This window comes from Callithrix jacchus, chromosome 8 (assembly GCF_049354715.1).
Source record: "Callithrix jacchus isolate 240 chromosome 8, calJac240_pri, whole genome shotgun sequence".
NCBI classification, from domain to species: Eukaryota; Metazoa; Chordata; class Mammalia; order Primates; family Cebidae; genus Callithrix; species Callithrix jacchus.
The window spans coordinates 135,331,069-135,356,034 of record NC_133509.1 but is presented as its reverse complement, the minus strand read 5'-3'; the positions used below and the strand labels follow the sequence as shown (position 1 = coordinate 135,356,034).

The 24,966-nt window shown below is 47.7% G+C and overlaps 1 protein-coding gene across 4 annotated transcripts in view; it reads right to left on the bottom strand.

Annotated features, from left to right (window-relative positions):
• Positions 1–24,966, bottom strand: part of WDR25 (WD repeat domain 25) — a 152,593-nt gene that overhangs the window by 75,421 nt on the left and 52,206 nt on the right. The window contains exon 1 of one of the 4 annotated variants that reach the window (XM_035261493.3): positions 3,375–3,671. The exons of the other annotated variants lie outside the window; for them this stretch is intronic. Within the exon in view, the coding sequence (XP_035117384.1) occupies positions 3,375–3,620 (246 nt within the window). The 5' untranslated portion in view covers positions 3,621–3,671. Of the gene's footprint in view, positions 1–3,374; positions 3,672–24,966 lie in introns of those variants that run through there. 4 annotated transcript variants of the gene reach the window in all.

The window sequence follows — 24,966 nt, the reverse complement described above, 5'->3', positions numbered from 1 at the left end:
GAGGAGAAACTCAATCAGAATCTCTAAGTACATGAACATTCATTACACAGAGAATTCCAAGAAATTATTCTCTCTATTCAATAAGGTCAGAACAAAGGGAAGGAGTTTTAAATGTCAGCAGAAGATGTAAAAGGGCAAAGAAAAGTTTTCTTAAAGCGAAAAGGATCAAGAGCAAGACATATCACAGAAGGAGCTGAAGAGAGTGTGGAGAGCTGAAAGCAGGGGCTTCTGGGTGCCATCAGCTACACCCGCTTTGCAGAGTGGGAATATCCCTCCACAGCCTGCCCGGCCTCCCAGCAGGTGCAGAGCCTGTCCAATGGTGGGAGTATAGTGGTCTCAGGAGGAGCCAAGCCCCTTTTGAAAGCACCATAATCTGGGACATCATATCCAGGACATTTGAAAGCATCATAATCCAGGGCATTATTTTGGGACCACCTCCAGGTAACAATAATTATGTATTGAGCAGTAACTACATGTTACACGTGCTTTTCAGCACTTTACGACCGAGTCAGTTGAATGAACTGAGTTAACTAAATTAACTCAATCCTCACCACAGCCCTATGAAGTAGAAAATAGGTCCATTTAATAGATGGGGAAACTGAAGCATAGAGGTTGCCTGTCTCAGGCCATACTGTGAGAGGTGGGGCAGGCACTCGGACCAAGGCACTCTGGCTCAAGAGTCTGCAGGCTCCAGCACCACTGGTGCTCTTCTACCTCCCACCTGCAGTATTCCAAGGTCCAACCCACTGCCCTAATCCTGCACTCTGGAGAAATACAATGCAAAGCCAGACTAACCCCTCCTGCTACTACTGCCAGCCTTTAGGTTGTCTCATGGTGGGCTCCCCACTGAATCCCTGCCTCCTAATTTGATTTTCCAAAGTGCTGAGGTCCTCTTTTATGCCCTTTCCCCTCAATTGTCAGCTCTGTCAACCCAACCACTTCTCGCCTGTGTGGGTCCATCCCCTGAGCACTGTCCTCTCCCCCCAGCACCACAGCAACAGCCTCAAAACTGGTGTCTCAAGTTTCACAGGATGAAAGAGTTATGGAGAGGGTGGTGGTGATGGCCACACAACACTGTGAATGTATCTAATACCACTCTACTGTATGCTGGAAATATCTAAGCTGGTACAATATTTTACCACACTAAAAACATTTTTGGAAAAAACAAAAAACTGGTATCTCAGCTTTCACTCCCTGCCACACAGCAGTCAGACTGGACCTCTGCATCAGAGTCGGGTTACAGCCTCCCACCCTGCAAACTCTCCAGTGGCTTCCCAGCACACCTGGAATAAATCCTGTGTCACCTGGCCTGACTCCACTCCAGCAGCACTGGCCTGGCCTCTCACATTCCAGTGCCTTCCCTTTAGGGGCCTGGGCACCTGCTACTCCTCTGTCCAGGTGCTCTTCTCTACACAGCCGCTGGGCTTGCTCAAGTCCCTATTCAGAGAGATGTTCCCTGAGCCACATGATCTAAACACTGCTCTCATCATTCCCCTTCATCTTAGTTGGCTCTACTTTTCTTTAAAGCATTATGTTACTTCCTAACATATTTATTTGCTGTTTGTTGTTTCTTTATTTCTCCAACTAAAATGTAAGTTCCATGAGGGTAATGACACTATCTATTCCTTATCTGTTTTGTTTGCTTCTCTATTCCCCAGTGTCTTGAACAGGGGGCACATATTAGAAAGCCAATGTCTCTTGAGGGATAGCATAGCTGAAATGGATGGATGGATGGATGGATGGATGATAGACAGACAGACAGAAGGATAGATGGACAAACAAGTGGACAAAACAATGGCTATTAGCTTTGGGTCATCTGCAGACTGGAAAGCAGACCTCCCTTCTGTAACATTACCCAATTTATTTATTATTAAGTTGTGGGAAAAATGCTAAGTACAGTACCCTTTAGTCATGAGAGAGCTCCTCTACTTCGAGAGTAAATAACTAATTCTCAGAGTTGAGTGCTGTTGTTCAATAAGCCATAGGTCATCCAGTTGGACTGTATGATCTTAGACATACCTCTTTATCTCTCTCATCTTCTCAAGAAAAGTCTGAGACTCTCTGGCACCACAAGGACCTTAGGCTGGTTCCTGCTCTTCTGTTAAATAAAGATGTGATGGAATCACCAAGGTTCTAAAGGCCTGAGGCTCTGAATGTCAGCACCTTTCCAATCAAGACACACTCAGCCTCTGGCCTCAATATACACAGATACTATAAGTCTAATAGCTCATTAAGAATGAATGAACCAGGCACAGTGGCTCATGCCTGTAATCCCAACACTTTGGGAGGCTGAGGCAGGTAGATGGTCTGAGCCCAGGAGTTCGAGACCAGCCTGGGCAACATGGAGAAACTCTGTCTCTACTATGGTGGTACACAACTCTAGACCCAGCTACTTAGGAGTCTGAGGTAGGAGGATCTCCTGAGCCTGGGAAGTGGAGGCTGCAGTAAGCCATGATTGTGCCACTGCACTTCAGCCTGGGTGATAGAGTGCAAAAAAAAAAGAAAAGAAAAAAGAACAAATGGTTTTGGCGAATGAATGCTGGCTCCTGGCGAGCACGTCTGTCTTTAATCCTGCAAGACCATGAATTCTACCGCCTGCCTGGTGTCCATTTTCTCTTTCTCTAGTATAAGCATCCCTCCCAGACTCAATCACTATGGTACATGGGGCTTCCAAAACTACCTTTTTTCACTCTTGGAAAATGGGTTTTCCACTTGGGCACCTCTAGTCTCCCAGCTCCCTCCCATTCTCAGCATGCTCACGTGGACCAGCACAGCTGGAACCCCTGAGGTCTAAAGCCTGGGCTGCTTTGGCATTGTTAGGTGCTCTCTCATACCTGCCTCACCTGTGGGGACTGTGAAGTGCTTTGGGGTTGCATGTCACATCTTTCCTCAAGCCACAGTCCCTCCTTAGTGTGCTTAATCTGCACGCAGTAAGAGGGGCTTTGGAGTGTTCCTACTCCCTTATCCTAAGACGTACTCACTCTCTCAATAACTGGGGGAAGAAGAGGTTGTGGCGTGGTTAGGATGAGTAGTAATCATGTTATACCTTTATTTTTGAGTATCGCCCCCATATAAACCCATTAGATTGCCAGGGAAACTGTCATCTCCATTTTACAGATGGGCAAAGAAAGTCTTAAGAGTGATGGGGTGACTCTCATTCACTCACTGGGTTTATTCAACAGATATTTATACCACGTCCGCTACCTGCCAAGAAATCTACTCACTGCTGGAACTGCTAGAGAACAAAATAGCTCATGAGAGTCTAGTGGAAGAAAAAGATATTAAGCAACACACAAACCGCTCTTCTAACTCAGATCAGTGCTGTGAAGAACAGAACTAGCTCCAGATGACAATAGCAGGTGGAACAGACTCACTTTGATTTCCACTGCAGAGGTCAGCGGGCTTCTCCAGAGGAAGGGGTGAGGTGAGGACGGCCTGAGCAAGACTGTAAAGGTGATAGCCACACAGGCTGAGGGACTGGCAGCCAGTGTGGCTTGAGCCCTGTGTGAAGGAAGATAGCAACATGAGTGGGCAAAATGCAGATCACGCAGGACTCGGCAGCTATTTGCAAAAAGTTCGGAATTTTTCTCTCCGTGTAAAATGGATGGGTTTTTAAGCATTGGAGCAAAGTGATAAGCAGACTTTTGTTTTTAAAGAGCACACGGGCTGCTCTAAGAGAGGCCAGAATAATGCAAGGAGACCAGTGAAGAGGGTGTGCAGAGGGGAGAGAGCAGGCCTGGGCCACAGGACTGTGAACGCACTGAACGCCCACTTTGGAGAAGAATCACTGGGACTTGCGGGTGGATTAGAGGGGAGTGAGGCAGAAGGGGAGCAGAGGAGGTGGAGTGTCATGGCACATGGTGGAACAGCAGGAGAGAGCCCCCTTCTGATCACACTGCAGCAGAGGCAGGGAGAACCAGAACCTGGGACGCCTAATTCCTACGACCGCATCATGGCACCACCTCTACAAGTGAGGGCAGACTTTCACCTAAGCCTGGACAAGGAGCTGCTTTAAAATCACTCGGCTTCATCCACGTGCAGGAAGTCAGGGATGCTCTCGGCAGTTAGAGTGGGGGATCCTTGGAGCATCATCTGATTTAGTTCTAATTGCCTCCAACTCAATTCCTTCTGAAGGCCCAGTCTGGGTGGAGGTAGGGTGTCCTGTCTGTCATATGTAACCATGTGACAGGCTCCAACAGGCCCACACCATTACTGAAGCCACGGTTCTCCCTGGCCCTCCCTGATGGGGTTGGGATGTAAGTGCTCCTTTTCATCAAGACTTCTCAATTTGCGTAAAAATAAGTACTAGCCCTTTGCTCCAAAAATTCCATCCAGAAGCCCAGTTAAGGGGCACTCTCTGAGCCTTCTAGCCGTAAGGCCTTATCTTGCCAAGCACATCCCAGGGGCTCAAGAGAGCTGTAAACGCCTACAGTGGGAAAGTCAGTGGCTGACTCTGGAGGCCCCAGTCACCTGCCCAGCCTCATCTCCCATCATGATCTTCCTTGCACGCCACTCTCTAGCTGTGTTTCCCAAACTCGCTCTGCTCCTTGAATCTCCAGCCTTACATATGCCCTCTCTCTGTTGGAAGTACACGCCTCCCTCTCCACCTGGTTGGCTCCTACTCTTCTCTCCTGTCTCCCATGAGACAATCCTCTCTCCAGGAAGCCCTCCTGACTCCCACAGGCCAAGTTAAGGTCTAATGGATGTTCCCGTAGCCCTCCATGCCTCCCCTCTGGGAGGGCCGGATACACCATCTGGTAAGGGTCTGGCTGCCATCTGACCTCTCCCTTTTCTGGAAGATGAGTAAAGAGTGGCCACGGTGGTCACGCAGGGTGGTCAGTGGGACCATGCAGCTGGGTAGGCTGTCTTGTTCTTCCACCTCCAGTCATTGCCCTGTTCTTTCATGCGTAATGTTTTTCTGATTGTGAAAGAAATGCATGCATTTTTATAATAACCTTCATAACCACCACAAGGCTATGGTTTATCTAGACTGCCACATGCCCACACTGCCAGGTGTTTACACAGGTGATGGAGTCCTGGCAGTGCCCCTCATTCCTCTGAGGTCGTGTAATTGGACCACATTGGACCACTATACAGATGAAGAGACTGGGGTTCCTTGTAGAAAGGAAGTTGCCCATGGTTACACGACAAGCAGGTCAGAGGCCCAGGACTCATGGCCAGGTGCTTCTCACCTGAGGGCCAGTGTCACCACCTGGGCAACAGGTAAGATACTGAAAAGGAACAGAGGTGACACTAGATCTAATCCTTGCACTCGAGCACAGGTAACTCCTGCAACCTGCCGACAGTTTCCACAGTATCTTTCTATGCAGACTTTGTTTCTTCTGAGATCCTGTGGAATGTACAATCTGGCATCCTGCTTTCTTCCCTTCACATTTTCCAATGTTCCTAAAATCTTCTCTTTCTTTTTTTGAGACAGAGTTGCCCAGGCTGGAGTGCAATGGTGCGATCTCAGCTCACTGCAACATCCATCTCCTGGGTTCAAGTGATTCTCCTGCCTCAGCCTCCCGAATAGCTGGGATTACAGGCATGTGCCACCATTACCAGCTAATTTTTTGTATTTTCAGTAGAGACGGGGTTTCTCCATGTTGATCAGGATGGTCTCGAACTCCTGACCTCAGGTGATTCTCCTGCCTCTGCCTCCCAAAGTGCTGGGATTACAGGTGTGAGCCACTGCACCCAGCCCATTTTTTAAAAAGTGCAGTTACTCATCAATTCCCAAAGAAACAGATTCGGCAGGGGCCTTGAACTTGACCATTTTTCCCTGGTGCCAATAGCTCTATCCACACAGCAAGTCGATTTAACAGCCTGACTGAGCACGGTAGGAAGGAGTAAATTGCTTAAGTCTGGGAAATACATTACCTCAATCTCACAAATGGTTTTTGAAAATCATTAGGCCACAGAAGTGTCATTCTGCAGTCCTGGCTTTTGCTGCCTCCCCCACCCTGCTGAATACCACCCACCTCACCATGTCTGGTGCCACCAAACAGAGCACTCAAGTCTGGGTGGCGGCTGGCTGAGCCCCTTGGCCCAGATTACCCCAACATCCCTCCCGAAAGGCAAGCAAATGTGGTCTCAGGCTCCCCAGTCTGTTGAAGCCAGACACCGGAAAAGAGCTGCAGACACTAAGCGAAGAGCTAGCCCCTCCTCCACTGTGAGGCCGGCACACCCGCGCCTCAGCACATGTGCCCCACTGCTGCCCAGCACTGCCGCCTAACTCGCCGGAAATTGTCTTTGTGGGCTCCAGGTTGCTGTCCAAAAATAAAATCAGAGTAGATTTATGGGTCTCCAGTCCATTTCTGAGAAACAATCCCCAAGTCTAATCACTTCAACAAGAGCCACCTAAGGACAACGGAACAGCTTCTGGTAGTCTCTAGTTCACTCGGCACTGCTCAGCATCCAAGCTCATGAGCGAGCCTGGGGTTCTTTCGGGTTGAATATGCAAGGTTCCCTAACAAACTGTACTTAGAATCCATTAGGTGATATTATAAATGGCGCCCCAAAATTTTCTAATAGCATCGAATTAGTCTGAATAATTATATTACTTCAATGAGCATGAAATTATTTTACCTATAGTTTAACAAGGGATTCTAAAGGCTTAAGAAGAATCATGTGATGGGATAATAATCATGCTCTATAGCCCTTAGTCAATGATTTCTGTGGCCACAGCCTATAATTTACAGAAGCTGCTTGGCCGTGAGGGTGACTAACAGCCAGGAATCCCTGCATCTGTATGGTGCTGACAGCAGCAAGAACTCACAGGGTCAGGGCATAATCATGCCCACAGAGCCAGGAGTGACCAGCGACACCTGCCCAGATTACAGAAGCCCCTCTATCTGTTGGCTGATCTGCCTGTCACTCCTCCTCATTCTCACTCAAAAGCTTTCAGATCGGCCGGGCGCGGTGGCTCAAGCCTGTAATCCCAGCACTTTGGGAGGCCGAGGCGGGTGGATCATGAGGTCAAGAGATCGAGACCATCCTGGTCAACAAGGTGAAACCCCATCTCTACTAAAAATACAAAAAATTAGCTGGGCATGGTGGTGTGTGCCTGTAATCCCAGCTACTCAGGAGGCTGAGGCAGGAGAATTGCCTGAACCCAGGAGGCGGAGGTTGCGGTGAGCCGAGATCGCACCATTGCACTCCAGCCTGGGTAACAAGAGCGAAACTCCGTCTCAAAAAAAAAAAGCAAAAAGCTTTCAGATCTAGTGTGTGGCTTCCAATATTTTTAAGAAACAGCACAACGACTAATTAATTTCAAGCTGCTGTTTTTGAACTGAATTGTGATTGGTATTGTATTGCTTACCATGTGTTATGATTTACACATTTTTACTTTTTTTTTTTTTTTTAAGACGGGGTTTCACCATGTTAGTCAGGCTGGTCTTGAAATCCTGACCTCAGGTGATCCGCCTGCCTTGGCCTCCAAAGTGCTTCTCACTATGTCACCCAGGCTGGATCTCAGCTCACTTCAACCTCTGCCTCCTGGGTTCAAGCAACTCTCCTGCCTCAGCCTCCTGAGTAGCGGGTGATTACAGGCACCCACTACCACACCGGGCTAATTTTTGTATTTTTAGTAGAGAAGGGGCTTCACCAAGTGGGCCAGGATGGTCTCGAACTCCTGACCTCAAGTGATCTGCCTGCCTCGGCCGCCCAGAGTGCTGGGATTACAGGCATGAGCCATCACAACCAGCCCATTTTTACTAATTCAGAACATCAATATCAACAATGCTACTTGTCATGGCTGTGTCACTCGTGACCACCACCTCAGGATCCCAGGGGCAGGGGCTCACAAAGCCAGAAGGCTTCTCCTCTGTACTCCAGCTGAGTTTCATGGTACATGCCAGGAGGAAGGTGGGGCACAGAGCTGAAATGGTCAGGGGGCACAATATCTGGGGCAAACACCAAACTCAGCAGTTAACCCGAAGGCTTGGGGTCATCCTGGGTTGAACCTTCTTTTCATCCACCAGGATGGCTGGCCTCAGATTCTTTACCTCAACATTGGTATCGCCGGGCCTTGCCCTGTGTCTTCTTGGAGGGGCAGTGCAGGTTGGAATCGCAGGGTTCTAACCCCAATAGCTTCTTCCAACTGTGGTGGAAATGGGCTCTGACAGGACACCGATGCTCACGTCAGGGTGGAGCCAAAGTTCTTTCTATCCTTACTCTCCCAGAGGCTTCCAAACAGGTTCTGTGCCCACCTCCTCCTACAAGGAAGGCTTAGAAACTTCCTACTAAAATCCAAAGATGAGAAACCTAGAAGCCATCCTGTCTGCCTCTCAGCTCTGGCAACGAGGAGGCTTAGGTTCATCTCTCAGGCCCGTGGGTCACATGGTTGCAATGGGTCTTTCCTTCTCCACTCCCACCCCACAGGCTATGCAGCTTCTCAGTCTTCTCATCTTCACAAAAGGATGTTTTGAAACCCTTGTTGTGAGTGAGTTTTTATGATAAACTAGTTTAAAATATTTTTTGGAAGTTGTGGTGTAAATGATAGAAAAGGGCCAACAAAGCTAAGGCTCTGAGGCCAAACTGTGTTGCCACCTTGAAGGAGCTGAGCAGCATTTTTCTTCCAGTAAACATGTAAATCTGCTGTCCAAAACAACACAAGTTGCTTTATTCCATGGCTTATTTGCATGATGTTTAATGACAAACAGTAATAAAGTGTAACCGAGTCCTCTAATTCTAAATTCATCCAGACTTTGCTGCAGAGAAATGCATTAATAATAAATTCTAAAGTTTTGCCTGAGAACCCACAGGGTGAAACTCTAAGGTTGCCGGGAGACGTGAACAGAGCAAGTGAGAGGGTGCCTGGCGGGGCCATGGGGTGACAGCAAGAACACTGAGGCCCAATTGCACGGGATACTTCAGGGTCAGACAGCCCCGAATCCTAACTCTGTTCTGCCCCTTCAATCCACGTGGCCTGGTTAAATGATTATTGTCTCTGAGCCTCCATTTCTACAGCTAGAAAATGGGGCTAATCCTCCCACTTTCCAGAGTGGTGGGGAAGCTGAAAGGGAATTCAAGTGCCAAAGGGAAGGTGCCACAGAAGGCACTATTCACTTTGGTTCTCCTCCTGTCCTTCACTGCCTGCTGCCAAGACAGCATAGTGTCAGTACACACAGGGCTCAAGGTCCTAGGGACATGAGGAGGAAGGTGAGCTGCCTCACTGCCTCCTTCTAGACAGCCCTCCAGATGAGCCACTAGCACCGTGAATGCACCAACCATGCACCCTCTGTGTAGTCCCAGAGGCCTGAAAGCAAAGGCCCAGCCCAAGACTCCTGCAGACCTCGGCAGGGCATCAGAGGCATTTCATCTGCCAGGTATGGTGGGGCCTGGGGGCAGTGCAAGAAGGAAGTCACCTGGACCACAGACATGTCCATGGAAAGGTAGCAGCTCTGGAATGGACCTTAGCTAGGGTAAGGGCAGACCAGCAAGCCTGACAGGTCCCAGACACCTGAGTTCTACCCTCCACTATATGCTCGACTCACAACTAAGAGGCACGGGATGTGCTCACAGGCATGTCCCTCAGCAGCTGCGGGCTCCCAGGAGGGAGCAGCGAAATTTCCATCAGCAGCAGTGAAGCTTCAGCTCCCTCTGACCCCCACTTTCCTTCCATTTTCATGGGTTCACACATTTCTTCTCAGCCTCAAATTCAGTCAGACACAACTAAGTGCTTCTCAGGCATGCCCCGGCCAGATGTGCCCATCTTCCTGTGGGCTACCCCTTGCAGAATCCTGAGGCCACAGCTGGTGGTCTCAAGACCAAGTGGGGCTATGAACAGGACAGGGGTTCTGGGGCTGGGCTGTGGGTGTCCAGGCCTGGCTCTCCCTCCGGCTGACAGGTGGCTGTTGGTTCACCTCTCTGAGCCTCAAGATCCTAAGCCACAAAACAGAGAAGGTGGTATCTCCTCCTCGAGGTTGCGGCGAGCATAATGGAGAATGTGCATGAGGAGCACCTAGCCAGCGCCCAGCACTAAACGACAGCGATTATTATTACTCACGCTCCAATCACTCAGCACATATTCCTCATGCCTTCCAAATGCGCTCATTTCACATCAGCCCAGAGCGCTCCCAATTAATGAAAGAACAAATTAAACTGTCATTACTTTGGTTTAATTCTGTAATTAAAGAACTTCAAGAGGCGACAGGCTCTAAATAATGCATGCTTTTGTCAGAGATACGTTGGGTTCTGGGCAGAGAGAGAACATAAAGGGGGAAAAGCTTTAGGGAAAAGGAGATAGAGGAGACATGAGGCCTCAGCAATGATATTTATCCCCCAAAATCGAGGGAACAATCGGGTGACAGCTGAAGGACTCAATTTGTTTTCTAATTAAGGCTTTGGCTAGCCCAGAGAGCAGAGAATAGAGGGCCCGCCCCTCACTCCCACCCTGCAGCTCCCATAAACAGAAACGGCGTCGGGAGGAATTCAGTCGGTGGCTTTTCCAGTTGATGGGGCAAAGCAAGGCAGTCATTCTGACATCTGCTTCTGTGTGACTCTCCTTTTTATGTCAGTTCAGGGGAAAGAGAAATAAAGAAAGGAAAAGCATGTGGCACGTAAATTTTTCTAAATGTATGTCTCTTACACAGCAGATCTTGTAGCTGCCACATGTTACAAACCTAACAAGGTTGTTAGATGCAGTGGTGGAGAAAGAAAGGCCTGGAGTCAGACAGGCCGGATTCAAACCCAGCACCTCTCTGCCCTAGCCCAAGGTGTGAACACACCCCACCGAGCAGGCCCAGGTCCCCACCTGCAGCCAGGTCAAGACTCAAGAGAGAAAGGGAGCAGCGGGCACCTGTGTGAGAGCAGTGCCGTAGGTCTGAGTGGGAAAACAGCCCTCGGGCCTGTGACTTCAAATGAAATAATGTACTGAGCTGTTTTCTTCTTGTTGGGCATGAATGTTTCCATAGATCCCATACCCAGTGTGATTGCTATGCCCTGATTCTCTGAGTCGCATAAAGAAATGGCTTTCAGGCATGGCCTCCATTTATGCTTCTATTAGCTACGGAACCCAAAGGATGACATGTTATTAAATAGAACTTTTTTTTTCCTGCAATATCGCTAAGTTCCAAGAACAGCTTGGAGGTTTCCCTGAAAAGGTTGGCAACTGTGCTTAGTACACAGAATAGCAGCTGCTTTACAAACTGCATACTTTTATTAAATTACTGCCCCTGCAACATCCTGCCAGCCACAGGATTAAAAGGAAAAAGAAATTAAACCGATGGGAATGGTTCCTGAGCAACAGGTCTAGACACAAGGGGACAGATGACCTCTGAAACCTATGCAGTTCAGGAGCAAGAGAGAGGATTTTCGTCTGGTTTTGGGGGAGGGAGAGCCTAGCATATAAAATGTTAATAACATAGACCCACTATTTCAACGCTGAAATGTTGCGCATCCACACTGCTAAATGTATGATCTTTTTCTTTCCTTCTTTCCCTGCCAGCCTGGGAGCTCCACCAGGGTGAAGACCCCTGCCTCTGGTACACCACCATCTACCCAAGGCCTGGTGGACCACATGTCATGCAGCAGGTGCTTACTAAATACTGGCTTTGTGGCTGAGGGAATGTGTATACCCCCAGCAGAGGGCTGGCCACAAAACAGGTGCTCAGGAAGTATTCAATGTATCAGTCCATCCAGGAGCAGTGTGACAAGCACACTCCCTGTGACAGGTCACTTCCTAACACACTCTGCAACCCAAGCCCATTCCTCTAAGAGAAGAGCTCAAGTATGGCTCTGGCCACAGTCAGAGCTGGCCCTCCCCATAGCCCTGCTCCTCCTGGCACCTCCCAGTCCCTACACTGCTGAAATGAAACCCTTGGGAGCAACAGCCGGGTATCAGATCTTCTCTCCGCCCCTCTCTAACTATATGTGACCCTAGGCAACTGCTTTACCCTCTAAGAAGCTTCTCAGCTATAAAATGAGAATAGCAATAGCTAACAGCAAGTCAGTGCAATGCCTTCAGCCCGGCGCTTGGCATGCAGCAGGTGCTCAATGCCTGGCCACTGCTACTGAGACTGCTTTTAGGAAGGAACCTCCCTCTGCTTCCTCCATCCCATCACCACAGCAAATGCTTGCTGACTAGGCTCTGCAGACCAAGCATCAATCAGAGGCTTTCCTCCTATTGTCATTTCATCCTGCAGCAGCCCATGACAGGAGTGAAAGTAGGATTGTCCCATTTCACAGATAAGAAAACCAAAACCAAGAGCTTCAGTAACTCAGCGGGCAGGCTAGGAAGCAGCAGAGCCCACACTGTGCTCCACGTAGCCCCCAGCCCGTGGGCAGGGCCCAGCCAAGCTCCCCTGTGTGCCTCCACCCTCCCCTGCTGCCCCTCTGTGTGCCCGCACTCTGGCACTCCAAGAACCCCACTCTCTGGGCAATGCCACTTCCAGCCTTTGCCTGGGAAGCTCCAGAGGTAAGACCTGTCTGGAAAGGAGACCCCCTTCCTGTAAGACACAAACCACCCCTGCACTGCCTTTCCAGCCCCACCCTACCCCCTGGGCAGTGAGGGCCCAGTCCTCCCCTAAAGTGCTTGGTTCACACAATCATCCCCATAAACATCTGTCTAGCCCCCATTCTACAGTGAGCACTCTTCAAGGAGGCAGAGCTCGATATCACACATAAGGACCTCACACACAGTAGGAGCTCAGCAAACGTTTGATGACTGCGTGGTAAATGAACAGAGTGAGTGCCTCCTACATGTCCCCCGTGATGTTCATACCAGGTTCTGGAAACCTAAGCCAGGAAGCAGAGTCTTATCTCCCTGGCCCAGTTTCAAGACCAAACCAGGCAGGGTTCTGTATGTCTTGGTTGATTAAAGTGATGAACAGGAAGTAAACACAGGCTGTAGAATCCCTTTCTCAAAATGCCAGGGACCAGGTACTTTAACACAAATTCAGCAGCAGCTTCTTTAATCATCTCAGGGTTAATAAAAAATGTCAATTACATTTGTCATCAGGACTATCCTGGGGGAACAATCCCAGTGCAGATAATCTCTGGTCAAATGACAGCCTGGTCTGTTTGTCACACATCCTTCCAGCTGCCTCGCTGACGAATTTATTGAGTGGTTACCTCCCCCTGGCCTGTCCCTTCGTAAATAATCAGAAGTAATGTGGATCTCCCAAATAATCCCGACATGAGAATTGCTGCTCTGGCTCTCCCTAAAAAAAAGAAGGGAATAAAAACAGGGAATGAGACTAAATAGAACAGAAGGTGAAGATTGCCAGGAAGGGTGAGTATGGCAACCGGGGCAGCCTGGGCTCCTTCCACATGGACAAAGTGGGGCCTGTATTTTTCTCCCAGTGACCCTCAGTGCTTAGCAGAGCCCCCAGAGAGCTAGCATGCTGAATCATGCCAGCCAGCCCCTCCCAGCCCCCAAACCTTGAGGATCCTATCCTACAGCCCATTCTATATGCCTGTAAACAGCAGCTCAGAACAGACTAAGTCGCAGGCTTCCATGGGACTCAAAGCCAGGTGTCTGGCGCCACCCTGCTGCCGTGACCGAAGGGCTCCCTGAGTGTGACTGCTTGTCTGCATTTTGAGAGTAGCTATTTTGCAATCAAGGAATTCCTGCACATTCAAATTGCCAGGTGCAAACGCATCCAAGAGGAAAACACTCCCCTGCTATGACTGACACACATAAAGAGAGGAACAGAGTCAGGATGAAATTGAAAAAGGAAAACACTGCTTTCCACCCAGGACTACTCCAAATGTTCTGAAATCCTGAAACATGCCTAAATTAAGTGTTCTATCTTTATCAGAGGGACTCGAAAGTAACTATGCTGCTTTCAGGGACTCTCAGACGACACTTTCCCACGTTTGTTTCTTAACAGTGGATCCTATCCTTGACAGGTGGACCTGAACATGCACCGGAAGTCAGGGCCCAGGCTTTCTCCAGCTGGAAGTTGGATTGGGCAACTCCCTTAGCCTCTGCCACAGTGCTTGAAAGTGCTGCCAGCTACTTTTCTCCCATTCACTGCAGCATGCTTTACAAATGGGAGGAATTTTTGCTGTAAAACCCTAAAACATTCAAGATAACGTTTATTATCTTGAATGGAGAAAATAGGGAATATACTAGAAATATCCTAGAAAATATCCTAGAAATATAACTATTTCTAGTATTCATTTTAAAGCTATGGCAATTCAAAGACTTAAGCTGAGCACAATACCTTGAAGACCACTGTTAATTTCTCCAACTCATTGTCACATAAAAAGCATCCACCCCCACATGGCAATCAGGGGCTGTCCAGCTGCCCTTCCAGACAGCTCTGTGTCCAGGAAGAAATCCAGGTGGCGCTTTTTCAGCAGACCCACAGGCATTAAGTTTACAAGTGAACTTTCACGAGACAGGCGAAGGCTCTTATTTTGATGACTTCCCTCTATCTTGGCAATTTTATCACCTTCATAAACACTAATGGCTCTTGAATACCTGCCATGGGTGAGGTATGCTGTGCCAGGCTGAACTGCACAATGCCACACAAAATGCCATCAGATGAGTCACCTGTCTGCACTGAATCAGCCTTGTGATGCACAGGAGTCCGGGGGCTGAAGCAACAGCAGCTTCTTCACCAAGGCCAGAGCCATCCACACACTCTGACAAGCAACAGACACCTTCACTTCCTGAATGCCCACCGAGTGCCAGGTGCCTCACACATGTTGTCTGTGATCCTAACAATAACCCAGGAGGGTATCCTGTCACCAGTCACCAGTGGGTGCAGTGAGGGTCAGAAATAAGGACTTCACTAGCCCAGGAGGGATAGAGCTAGGAAACCAATGTCCAGTCCCACTCCGCATTGCTCCTCGCCTCCGTCTGCAGGAGGGTGCCCTAGCCAGCAAGGCCAGGCCATTTTTGTGGGCAGGTGGTCAATTGGCCATGTGCTAAAGGAAGTGCAGAACCCTAGAGGAGTTCTAGAAGGAACTCTGGCTTTGCAGCCAGGCAGTTCTTTTTGTTTATTTGTTTGCTTGTTTTGAGACGGAGTTTCGCTCTTGTTGCCCAGGCTGGAGTGCAATGGCGCGATCTCGGCTCACCGCAACCTCCGCCTCCAGGGTTCAGTCAATTCTCCTGCCTCAGCCTCCCGAGTAGCTGGGATTACAGGCACGCGCCACCATGCCCAGCTAATTTTTTGTATTTTTAGTAGAGACGGGGTTTCACCATGTTGACCAGGATGGTCTCAATCTCTGGACCTCGTGATCCACCCGTCTCGGCCTCCCGAAGTGCTGGGATTACAGGCTTGAGCCACCACACCCGGCCCACAGCCAGGCAGTTCTGAGTTCAAATCCCAGCTCTGCCTCTTACCAGTTGTGTGACACTGAGCATATCACTGTACCCCTCTGAGTCTTACTTTCCTCAGAAATAAAATAGGGAAAATGTAATGAACTTCATGGGGTGGCTAAGAAGACTAAACAAGATTAACGGAAATAACATGAAAGCCACTCAACCTCTCTCTTCTCCTTAATCAACTCTGCCTATAATCAGCTTTGGATGAAAAAGCCTAAGAATCAAACCTAATTTCAAATCCCACCTCCCAGTTTTGCCAGCTGAATGATCGTGGGCATGGGGCATAACCTACTCTGGCTCAGCTCCCCACAGTCACCTACAGGGCAGTGCAAGGGTTAAGGAGCCAGTGTCTGGCATGGAGTGGGAGTTCAATAAAAGCTCATTCCATTCAATTTGAGTTAATTAAAAAACCTTACTCATAGCCTTGAGAATGGCAGGAGCACAGAGGGCTAAAACTACAAAGAGAAATCCATTCGAAGCCCATAAATTGGATATCCTACCAATGAATGCATTTTCTTATGAAGTGACAATATTATGAACCTCTTCTGAATGCCTGGCGATGCCTAAGAGTTATGTCTTCATTGGGCTGAAAGCTGTTGTCAAATCACAAAGAATTTGAAGGGGCTCTAAAACAACTCACGAAAAGGAATAACTGAAACCAAGTTTACTGAACAAATCAAATTATTTCACTGCGTGCCCATCTTTGCAAAGCTTCTCCAAATTACACTTCATTATGAGACTTGGAAATTAGACACCAGCAACAAAATAAGAAAGCCAGAACACATAAATATTTACATAATTGTCAGAATAAAAGTATTCTCCTGTGCAAATCTACCTACTACTTTGTTTATTCTTATTAACTCAAGTTTAGAAATGGGACAATCATCTGAAACAGGGCCTGGGGATTTATTTCCCAGAGTCTATTTCTTTTTTTCTTTTGAGAAAACAATGATGTGTCAGGAGAGAAAAGGATGAGAAGGCAAAGATAAGGAGGTTTGGTCCTCCTTGAGCCCCTTAGCATCCTTGATGGTCAGCTCAGGGCAGAGAGCAGCTGGGCAGACAAATGCTCTGAGCTGGCTCCTCTCTTCTCTTCTTCACTAAGCGGGTGTATAACACCAGAGCTGTGGGTAAACGTGGTGGTGGGGGTGGGGGTGGGCAGAGGAACAGAAAGGGGTTAACAGCAGTGCTGACCGTGACATCAGTAGTAATAACAGTAATACTACTACTACTAATAATAATGGCAACCAATGCCCAAGTGTCTGGATGCTAGCCACATGCCACCCAAATCCCTACAACCACTCTCTGCTAAGAGGTGTGTCCCTGCTTCACAGTAAGGAAATCAAGGCTGCCAGAAGTTAAGCAACCCACCTTGCCCAAGGCCACACAGCTAGTAAGCACCAAAGATGATGTAGGAGCCCAGCTTCGGGTAGGTTTTTATGCCACTATAGTACCAGTTCGTCGGCACTGAAACCCAAGAACTGAAACAGTGAGGCTCAACACTTTGCAGGCTCAGACAGGAATCTCAGATGTGGGTCTGGGTCTGGCTAAAGCCAAGCTTTGGGGTCTCTTGAAAAGAGGATGGGGCTGAGGCTGGGCCATGGCAGCGTGGGCAGAAGGTACCTGTTCTCCACAGCCAGGTGCTCTTCCAGGAGCAAAACCAACGTGTGGGTTGGGCCCTGGAAAGAAGTCCCTGCTCTGCATTCCACCTCCTCCTTTCTTGCCACTCTCCTGAGCCCTCAAGCCTCAATAATCAAACATGCACACATGCATTCAACATGCGAGCACCAGGCCCTTACTCCAGCTCCAGCCCCTCACCGAGCACTAAAGGGACCCAACTGGCTAAGCCACAGCTCCGGTGCTAAAAGGCCTTCAGCGCTCTTCTAGGCAAGACTCTAACTGTTGTGCCACATTTTCCAAAACTAAAAGGCAGAACAGATGGCTCAGCATATGGTGTGGCACGAGGACAGCAACTGAAGGCAGGGCCAACCTAGCAAACCAAGGCCCTCTGGGAGCCAGAGCTTTTGCTTCCAGGGTGCACATGTACCCTCCACAGCTCAAGGGCGGGACCTATGATGCCCAGCCAGATGTTCCTAGGTGGAACACAATCCCAGGAAGGACCCAATGACATGGCAAAGTAAGACCAAGCTACGCAGGAGACTGACCCGCAGGAAACTTGTCTGGGGTACGCAGAGGCCTCCACAAGCCAAGAAACACTGAACACCTGACTCAGAGGCTGCCTGGCCGGCCTAAAAGGAAAGCCAGGCCACAGTTCATGGCCACACTGCCACGTAGTGCCATTATATAGGGAAGTTAGAATGACAAAAGTACCTGGCTGCAAATCCATGGAGACACCATTAAGATGCCATTAAAACATGTAAGCTCAATGTAAAACTATTTCATCGCAAATTATACTGCTGTAAAATAAACAAAGGAAATGAATTCTAAAAAGCATCAAAGTGACATTAAAGCAAACTGAACCCCTTTCTCAAGTACAAGCAAAGTCTCAGGGAGTCAAGCACACACAGTCTGTGGTGAAAAGACAGGACCGAACGTGGCAGTCAGCCCTGCATCCCATCTCCCACTGGCTGCGGGACCCTCCATTAATGCTTCATCTCTCTGAACCTCAAAGTGCTCATCAGGAAAATGCTGTGTGGACGGGAGGGTTCAATGAGATAAGGTGAGAAAGAGAAAGTTAGCAAGGCTCAGACATAACACATCCCAAGGACACATGGTTAGTCAATAGAAGAGCCAAGAATTTGACACCTGAATCTGGCCTCAGCAAATGCAAAGAACGTGCCGAAGAGGCCAGTGGTACCACCCTTCCCCAATACGGAGAAGACAGCTAAGGCCCAAAAAGATTAATGATTTGCTCAGAGTCAACTCTTTCACAGTGCTGGCCAGCAGCTACACTCCCTCCCCTCCAAGCCTCAGACCAGAGGACTCACCCATACACTTAGGTGTCACTCTTCTCCCTGGAAGTCACATCTAACCCCAAAACCTCACTTACAGGCCCCTCCTACATGATCCAGAGCACCATGTCCCTCCTTGATAGGCCTCACTGTCCTTCCAGCCATGGAGGTCCTGTCTGGACTTGCAGATGCTCTCTGAGGTCAGGGCAGCACCCTCCTGCTCATTGTGTTAAGCTCACTGCTCAGTCATACTGAATGAATGAATGAACACCTTATTGCCCCTAGAACAGGAGCAGGTAGGTCCACAAGCCCTCATCTCTGGAGGTTAAGGCCAGGCCAGGGCTCTCTCTACTGCAAGACAGCTGGGTGAGCCTTTTCAGTGGTCTCCAAACTTTTTTGATCACATATCACTATTATTTTTTAAAATTTGTTCTGAGCACAAAACTTTGAGTAAATATATACTATTCTACTGATACGTTATATTCATTACAAAACATGTACACACAACAAATTTTAGAAGGATGAATGGAAAGCAGCTGTAAGGAGAATAGCTCCTCCTTTCTCCTGGGTTGCCCTTTCTGCCCCAGAGCCTTTTTACTTAGCACCCAGGGTGATGTGGGCCCTGCCCATGGCATCTCAGGCATGTAATGAACCCCAGCAGGAGGAGCAAGTGCACCCATCATTCCCAAGTTTCAGCTCCAGCACCAGACAGTCTGGCCTCAACCTCTAGGTCCAGCTCACATCTGTGTGACGTGTGGTCACAGGACTACTTTGAGCCTCAGTTTTCTCCTCCGCCCATGTTACTACTCTTCCAGAGTTAGGTGGAAAAGACCCGATGCCTGGTTAGGGCTGTGCTGTCATTAGCACCTAGATGCACACTGCACAGTTCTCATGCAGCTACATAACAGCCACAAAGAGAGCACAACAGACCCCTCAGGAACAGAAGGAAGGATAGGGGAGCCCTAGGGACTAATGTAGCCTGCTCGGGCGCACTGTTAAATGAAAAACAGCAAACTGCAAAGGAGGACTGATAATATTCTACTTTTTATGAAGAAAAAGAGGAGAATAAGAAACTACCCATCGGAGCAAAAAGAAACATAGAGGGAAGAACACAAGCTAATGAGACTGGTTGCCTCCAGGGCAGGATGGCTGCTGGGTAGAGAGGACAAAGGGATTGGAATGAGTGGGAGGGGAAGCACCTCTCTGAACAAAACTTTTTGTACAGACCTGCCTTTCGGAAATATTCATGGTTCACACAAAAGGGAGGGAAGAGAAAATTCCTGATTGGGGAAATCTCTCAAACAGAATACAAAGAGCAACAGAGGACCCAAATTGTATTTCAAATGAATAACACAACCACACTGAAAGGCGGCACTGGGGAACAAACTCAAACACCTGAAATGTGGACTATATGCTCTCAGTCTTGCCGAAAGGAGCTCTAACACTGAATTCCAATCAGTAGACCTCTTTTTGCAGAGGTTAGCAATTTTGAAACTACTTTTTGACATTCTAGAATTGAGCAAATATGTAAACATATTGTGAAAACGGAAGCCAGGTTTCACTGCTGCAGAGAGGAGTGAAAAATATGGAAATGGAAAAGGGCAGAATGAATGCCACAGCCCTGGATCAGGATTAGAGGTATCAGTGTAAACTCATGGGTTCTCATGGAAAGAACTGGATAGAGGCCTGTGTGCATGTATACGCAGCCATCTATTGCCAAAAGCTGTCTTCTGAGCAATAACCCTGGTAGCAATGAAGCAATGAGCACGTCTAACACCCAAATTTTGGTTTCTCTCTCTTTCTCTGTCTCTTTTTCTGGGGGGATGGGGGTAGAGACAGGTTTTCACTATGCTGCCCAGGCTGGTCTCAAACTCCCAGCTTCACGTGATCCTCCCATCTCAGCCTCCCAAGACACTGGAATTATAGGCGTGAGCTACTACGCCCGGCCAAAATCTTGGTCTAAATGCTTTTCTCCACTAAAAGGAACCAGAGCTCCTTGGAGATGGCTGATCCTAGGACAGGGGCAGGAAAAGCATAAGTGAGCCCAGAACACCTAGTTGTACCAAAAAGTAAAGTCATGTTCAAAGAATGTGGAGACAGGAGCTAGCCTGAAGGGAGTTCTCTTATCAAACTATAAAAATGTATTAAGTCACTGTTTTTTAAAAAAAAAAAGTTACTGTTAAACTAAGAAACTAGGAGTCCATGAGTCCACATGGATACAAAATAAACAGACTAATGGGGGGAAATGAAAACTCTTCTTTCTAGTGAGGAAGAAAAGACAGAATGAGAAATCCCCACTTGACAAGCGTGATCATAGGGGACTGACTCAGCTAAGAATCATCGATGGATGCTAAAACTAGTTGATGAGAGGTTGAGGAATAACAGGATGTTTATGCTGTCTCGAAGTTTCTCTCCATATGATACTTTCTAATTACAAAAGGCAAAATATTAACTACACTGAAGAAACCTGGCATCTTAACCAAGTGATAAAAGTTAATACTGCCAGCAACAGGACTAACCAACAACAGGTGCCTCCTGGTAGGATGCACCAAGAGAGCCAGCATCACCTGGAGCACCCCTGCCAAAGGGCATCATCTGAACCTAATCACCAGGAAACACTAGACAGACCTACACTGAAGGCCCACAAAATAACCGGCTTACACTCTGAATGCGAGCATTGTGAAACTAGGGAGCTGTTTGAAACTAGAGGAGACTAAAGAGATGTAATGAGGAAGGTAACATATGACCATGAATTATCTTCTGCTATCAAGGATATTTTGAGAGCAGCTGACAAAATATCAATAAGGTGTGGACAGTATGTCATGTGCCATATAACAACATTTCAGTCCATGAGGAAGCACATGCAGTAAGGTGATCCCGTAAGATTATACTGTCTTTTCTACTGTACTTCTTCTAAGTTCAGACATGTTTACATACACAAATGCCCCACTGTGTTACCACTGCCTACAGTATTCAGCATAGTCACATGCTGTACAGGTGTATAGCCTAGGAGCAATCGGTTATACCACATAGCCTGGGTGTGTAGTACGCTGTAGCATCAGGTTTTTGTAGGTACACTACATGGTGTTCCCACAACAACACTGCATTCTCAGAACATATCTCCATTATTAAGCAACACAGGACCAGTGCTTCAGTGTTATTTCCTGATGATGATTACACTGTGACTATATGAGAGAATTTCTTGTTTTAGGAAACACACACTGAAGTATTTGGGAGTAAAGGACTATCAGTCTTACTCTTATACGGTACCAAAAATATGTCTATATGCATGCTTATATATGTGGGATGGGGTATGAAATGATGGTCACATTTAGAGAAACTGGTTAAAGGGTATCTGGGGATTCTTTGTACTGTTCTTGCAAGTATTCTGTAAGTCTGAAATTACATCAACATTCTTTAAAAAGAGGAAGAAAGGTGAGAAGACAGATTTTTTTGTACACTAGTAAACTTGATGGAGTTATGTGCAAGGTCTCTTTCAGCAGGCTACATTTGTGGAAGATTCAGGCACTGTGATAGTAAGCTTTCTAAAAATAACTAATGAAAGGAGTTGACGCTCTCACAGGTGGGTGATACCCACTGACGTATTATGAAAGGAGTTGACGCTCTCACAGGTGGGTGATACCCACTGACGTATTATGAAAGGAGTTGACGCTCTCACAGGTGGGTGATACCCACTGACGTATTATGAAAGGAGTTGACGCTCTCACAGGTGGGTGATACCCACTGACGTATTATGAAAGGAGTTGACGCTCTCACAGGTGGGTGATACCCACTGACGTATTATGAAAGGAGTTGACGCTCTCACAGGTGGGTGATACCCACTGACGTATTATGAAAGGAGTTGACGCTCTCACAGGTGGGTGATACCCACTGACGTATTATGAAAGGAGTTGACGCTCTCACAGGTGGGTGATACCCACCGACGTATTATGAAAGGAGTTGACGCTCTCACAGGTGGGGTGACGCTCTCACAGGTGGGTGATACCCACTGACGTATTATGAAAGGAGTTGACGCTCTGACAGGTGGGGTGATGCTCTCACAGGTGGGTGATACCCATTGACGTATTATACTTTTATAGTGAGTGTTTCTACAAGATATTTTTCTTTCCTTTCTTTTCATTTTGTTTTCTTTCTTTTCAAATTGCTAGCTTTGGCAGACTTCCTAACCTAAGTAAGATAAGAATGAAACACCTGAATTCTCCTTAGTGCTCCCATTTCAACCACTGTCATAATTCACAACTTGCTGATGCTGAAATTGGAATGTACAAGTGTAACGCACCAAGTGCATAGAAAAAACTCAAGGAAGAAAAGCACTCATTTTTGAGGAAGAATGGCAAAAGAAATTACGAACAAGGCTGGATGTGGTGACTCATGCCTGTAATCCCAGCACTTTGGGAGGCTGAGGCAGGTGGATCACCTGAGGTCAGGAGATCAAGACCAGCCTGACCAATACGGTGAAACCCATCTCTACTAAAAATACAAAAATTAGCTGGGCTTGGTGGCAGGTGCCTGTAATCCCTGCTACTCTAGAGGCTGAGGCAGGAGAATTGCTTGAACCTGGGAGGCGGAGGTTGCAGTGAGCCAAGATCGTGCCACTGCACTCCAGCCTGGGCAACAGAGAGAGTCTCCATCTCCAAAATAAAAATAAAAATACAAAAAATTAGCCAGGCATGGTGGCAGGCACCTATAATCCCAGCTACTCAGGAGGCTGAAGCAGGAGAATCACTTGAACCCAGGAGGCAGAGGTTGCAGTGAGCCGAAACTGCCCCACTGCACTCCAGCCTGGGTGACAGAGTAAGACTCTGTCTCAAAAAAAAAAAAAAAGAAATTACCAACAGAAATGCATGCCTATTTCTCTGGGCCAAATAGGCTCTCCAACTGTCATATTCTCTGCACATCATCCTCAATATTAATTCAGCTCATATGGATTACTTCCCAATATATAAAGAAGACGACTTTTAGAAATAACCCTTTAACTGCGTCTATCAAATGTATATTACTTTAATTTGAATTAAGCAAAACCAAACGAAAAACCAATTTATTTCAGTTAACTAGGGAATTAAAGTACCTTGCCAGGCAGTTATATGATTCTAGAGAAATCCTTCAGAAAATAGAATTAAGTCTAAATGTTCTAAAACCACTAGTCTTATCAAAAGTTATTTTATTAACTGAAGCTCCAAGGATACAGATACTCAAATCAATTCATGTCAATATTTTAATGTCATGCATTAATTAGCCATACTAATAAAATAAGAATGCACTTAATAATAAATGTCAGAGGCCAAAGAGAGTGACAGGTGAGCTGGCTGAGCAGAAAGGGCATTTATTGAAATCTGTAAGTGTGGTTAATGTGCCCTTCCATCGACTCACTCCGGAAATACCTGCTGAAGGCTGGCCACATAGAAGCCAAAGATGAGGCCAGAAGGAAGCCCTTCACCAGCGATTTGTTTCTGCAGGCTGAGGCCAGAGGACACCTCTGGCACTACAGGAGTTGGTGGACAAAATGACCCACAAGAGGGGGGTAGGCACCTCTTAGGCCACTCCCCAACAGCCAGAAATGTCCAGGATGCCAGGTTGGAGAACAAGGAGCAAACCTCATCTGTGCAGGCCCACTTGGCATGTCAGCATGGGCCTCCCGGGTCTCCACTGTCACTTCCCCTGAGCCTATTGAGATGCAGCCTCCCTTCCTGGGTCACCTATAATAGCCACTGGTTCCCTCTGTGCCTTAGTGTCCTCATCTGCAAACAGGGACCAGAGTCCTGCCTGGCATAAGATACGATATTATCAGAATATGAAGCCATTTTGCACACCATGGAGACTAACCGTTATTTTAATTAAATCAACACCCAATGAGTGAGCACCTACTCTGTGCCAGACACCATCTGACATGCTGATGATAAAACACACGCCTGCTCTCATGCAGGCTTCATCACTCAGCCGTAAGGAATTATTATGAATAAATAGACTAAGAATTTTGGCTTCACAGTATATGGCTCCAGTAGTGACACCCCCTCACCTGGGGCAAATGTCACAATTACTCCATTCCGCAGGGGGCTGAGGAGATCAGGGAGCAGGAGATCTGGAGGTGGCTCTGACTGGCTGGGCAGAGGTAGAACTCCTCTCCAACCCGTACCCAACACACCAGCCAGAGCCAGCAGGCCAAACTTAGGATGTGCCTTCCTGAGAACACACACACACACATACACACACACACACACACACACACACACACACACACACATACACAGGCCTCCTTGGTCTATAAGATTTGCCTAGAGTCTCTGGGTCCAAGCCCATCTCATCTTTCTGGAACCTTTTAGATTCAAATATAATGAACATTCACTGAGCACCTGCCATGTGTCTGGCAGCATACTAGGGGTATCATGGATGTGTCTTCCCCAAAATTCATATGTTGAAGCCCTAACCCCCTAGGATGGCTGCATTTGGAGGTGGGACTTCTAAAGAAGGAAGTAAGGTTAAATGAGGTCATATAAGTTGGGCCCTGATTCAATAGGGTTAGTATCCTTAGAGGAAGAGACCTAAGAGCCCCTCTGTCCCCACCCCAATTTCTTCCCACTGCCCCACCTCAGCATCCACTCCAACTTCTCCTCCCTGCCCCACCCCAGCAGCACACACACACAACAAGAAAAGGCCATATGTGCACACAGTGGAGAAGGGGAAAGCCCACACCTGACACCAACGCTGCTGACTGATCCTTGACCTTGGACTTCCAGTCCACAAAGCTGGGAGAATGTA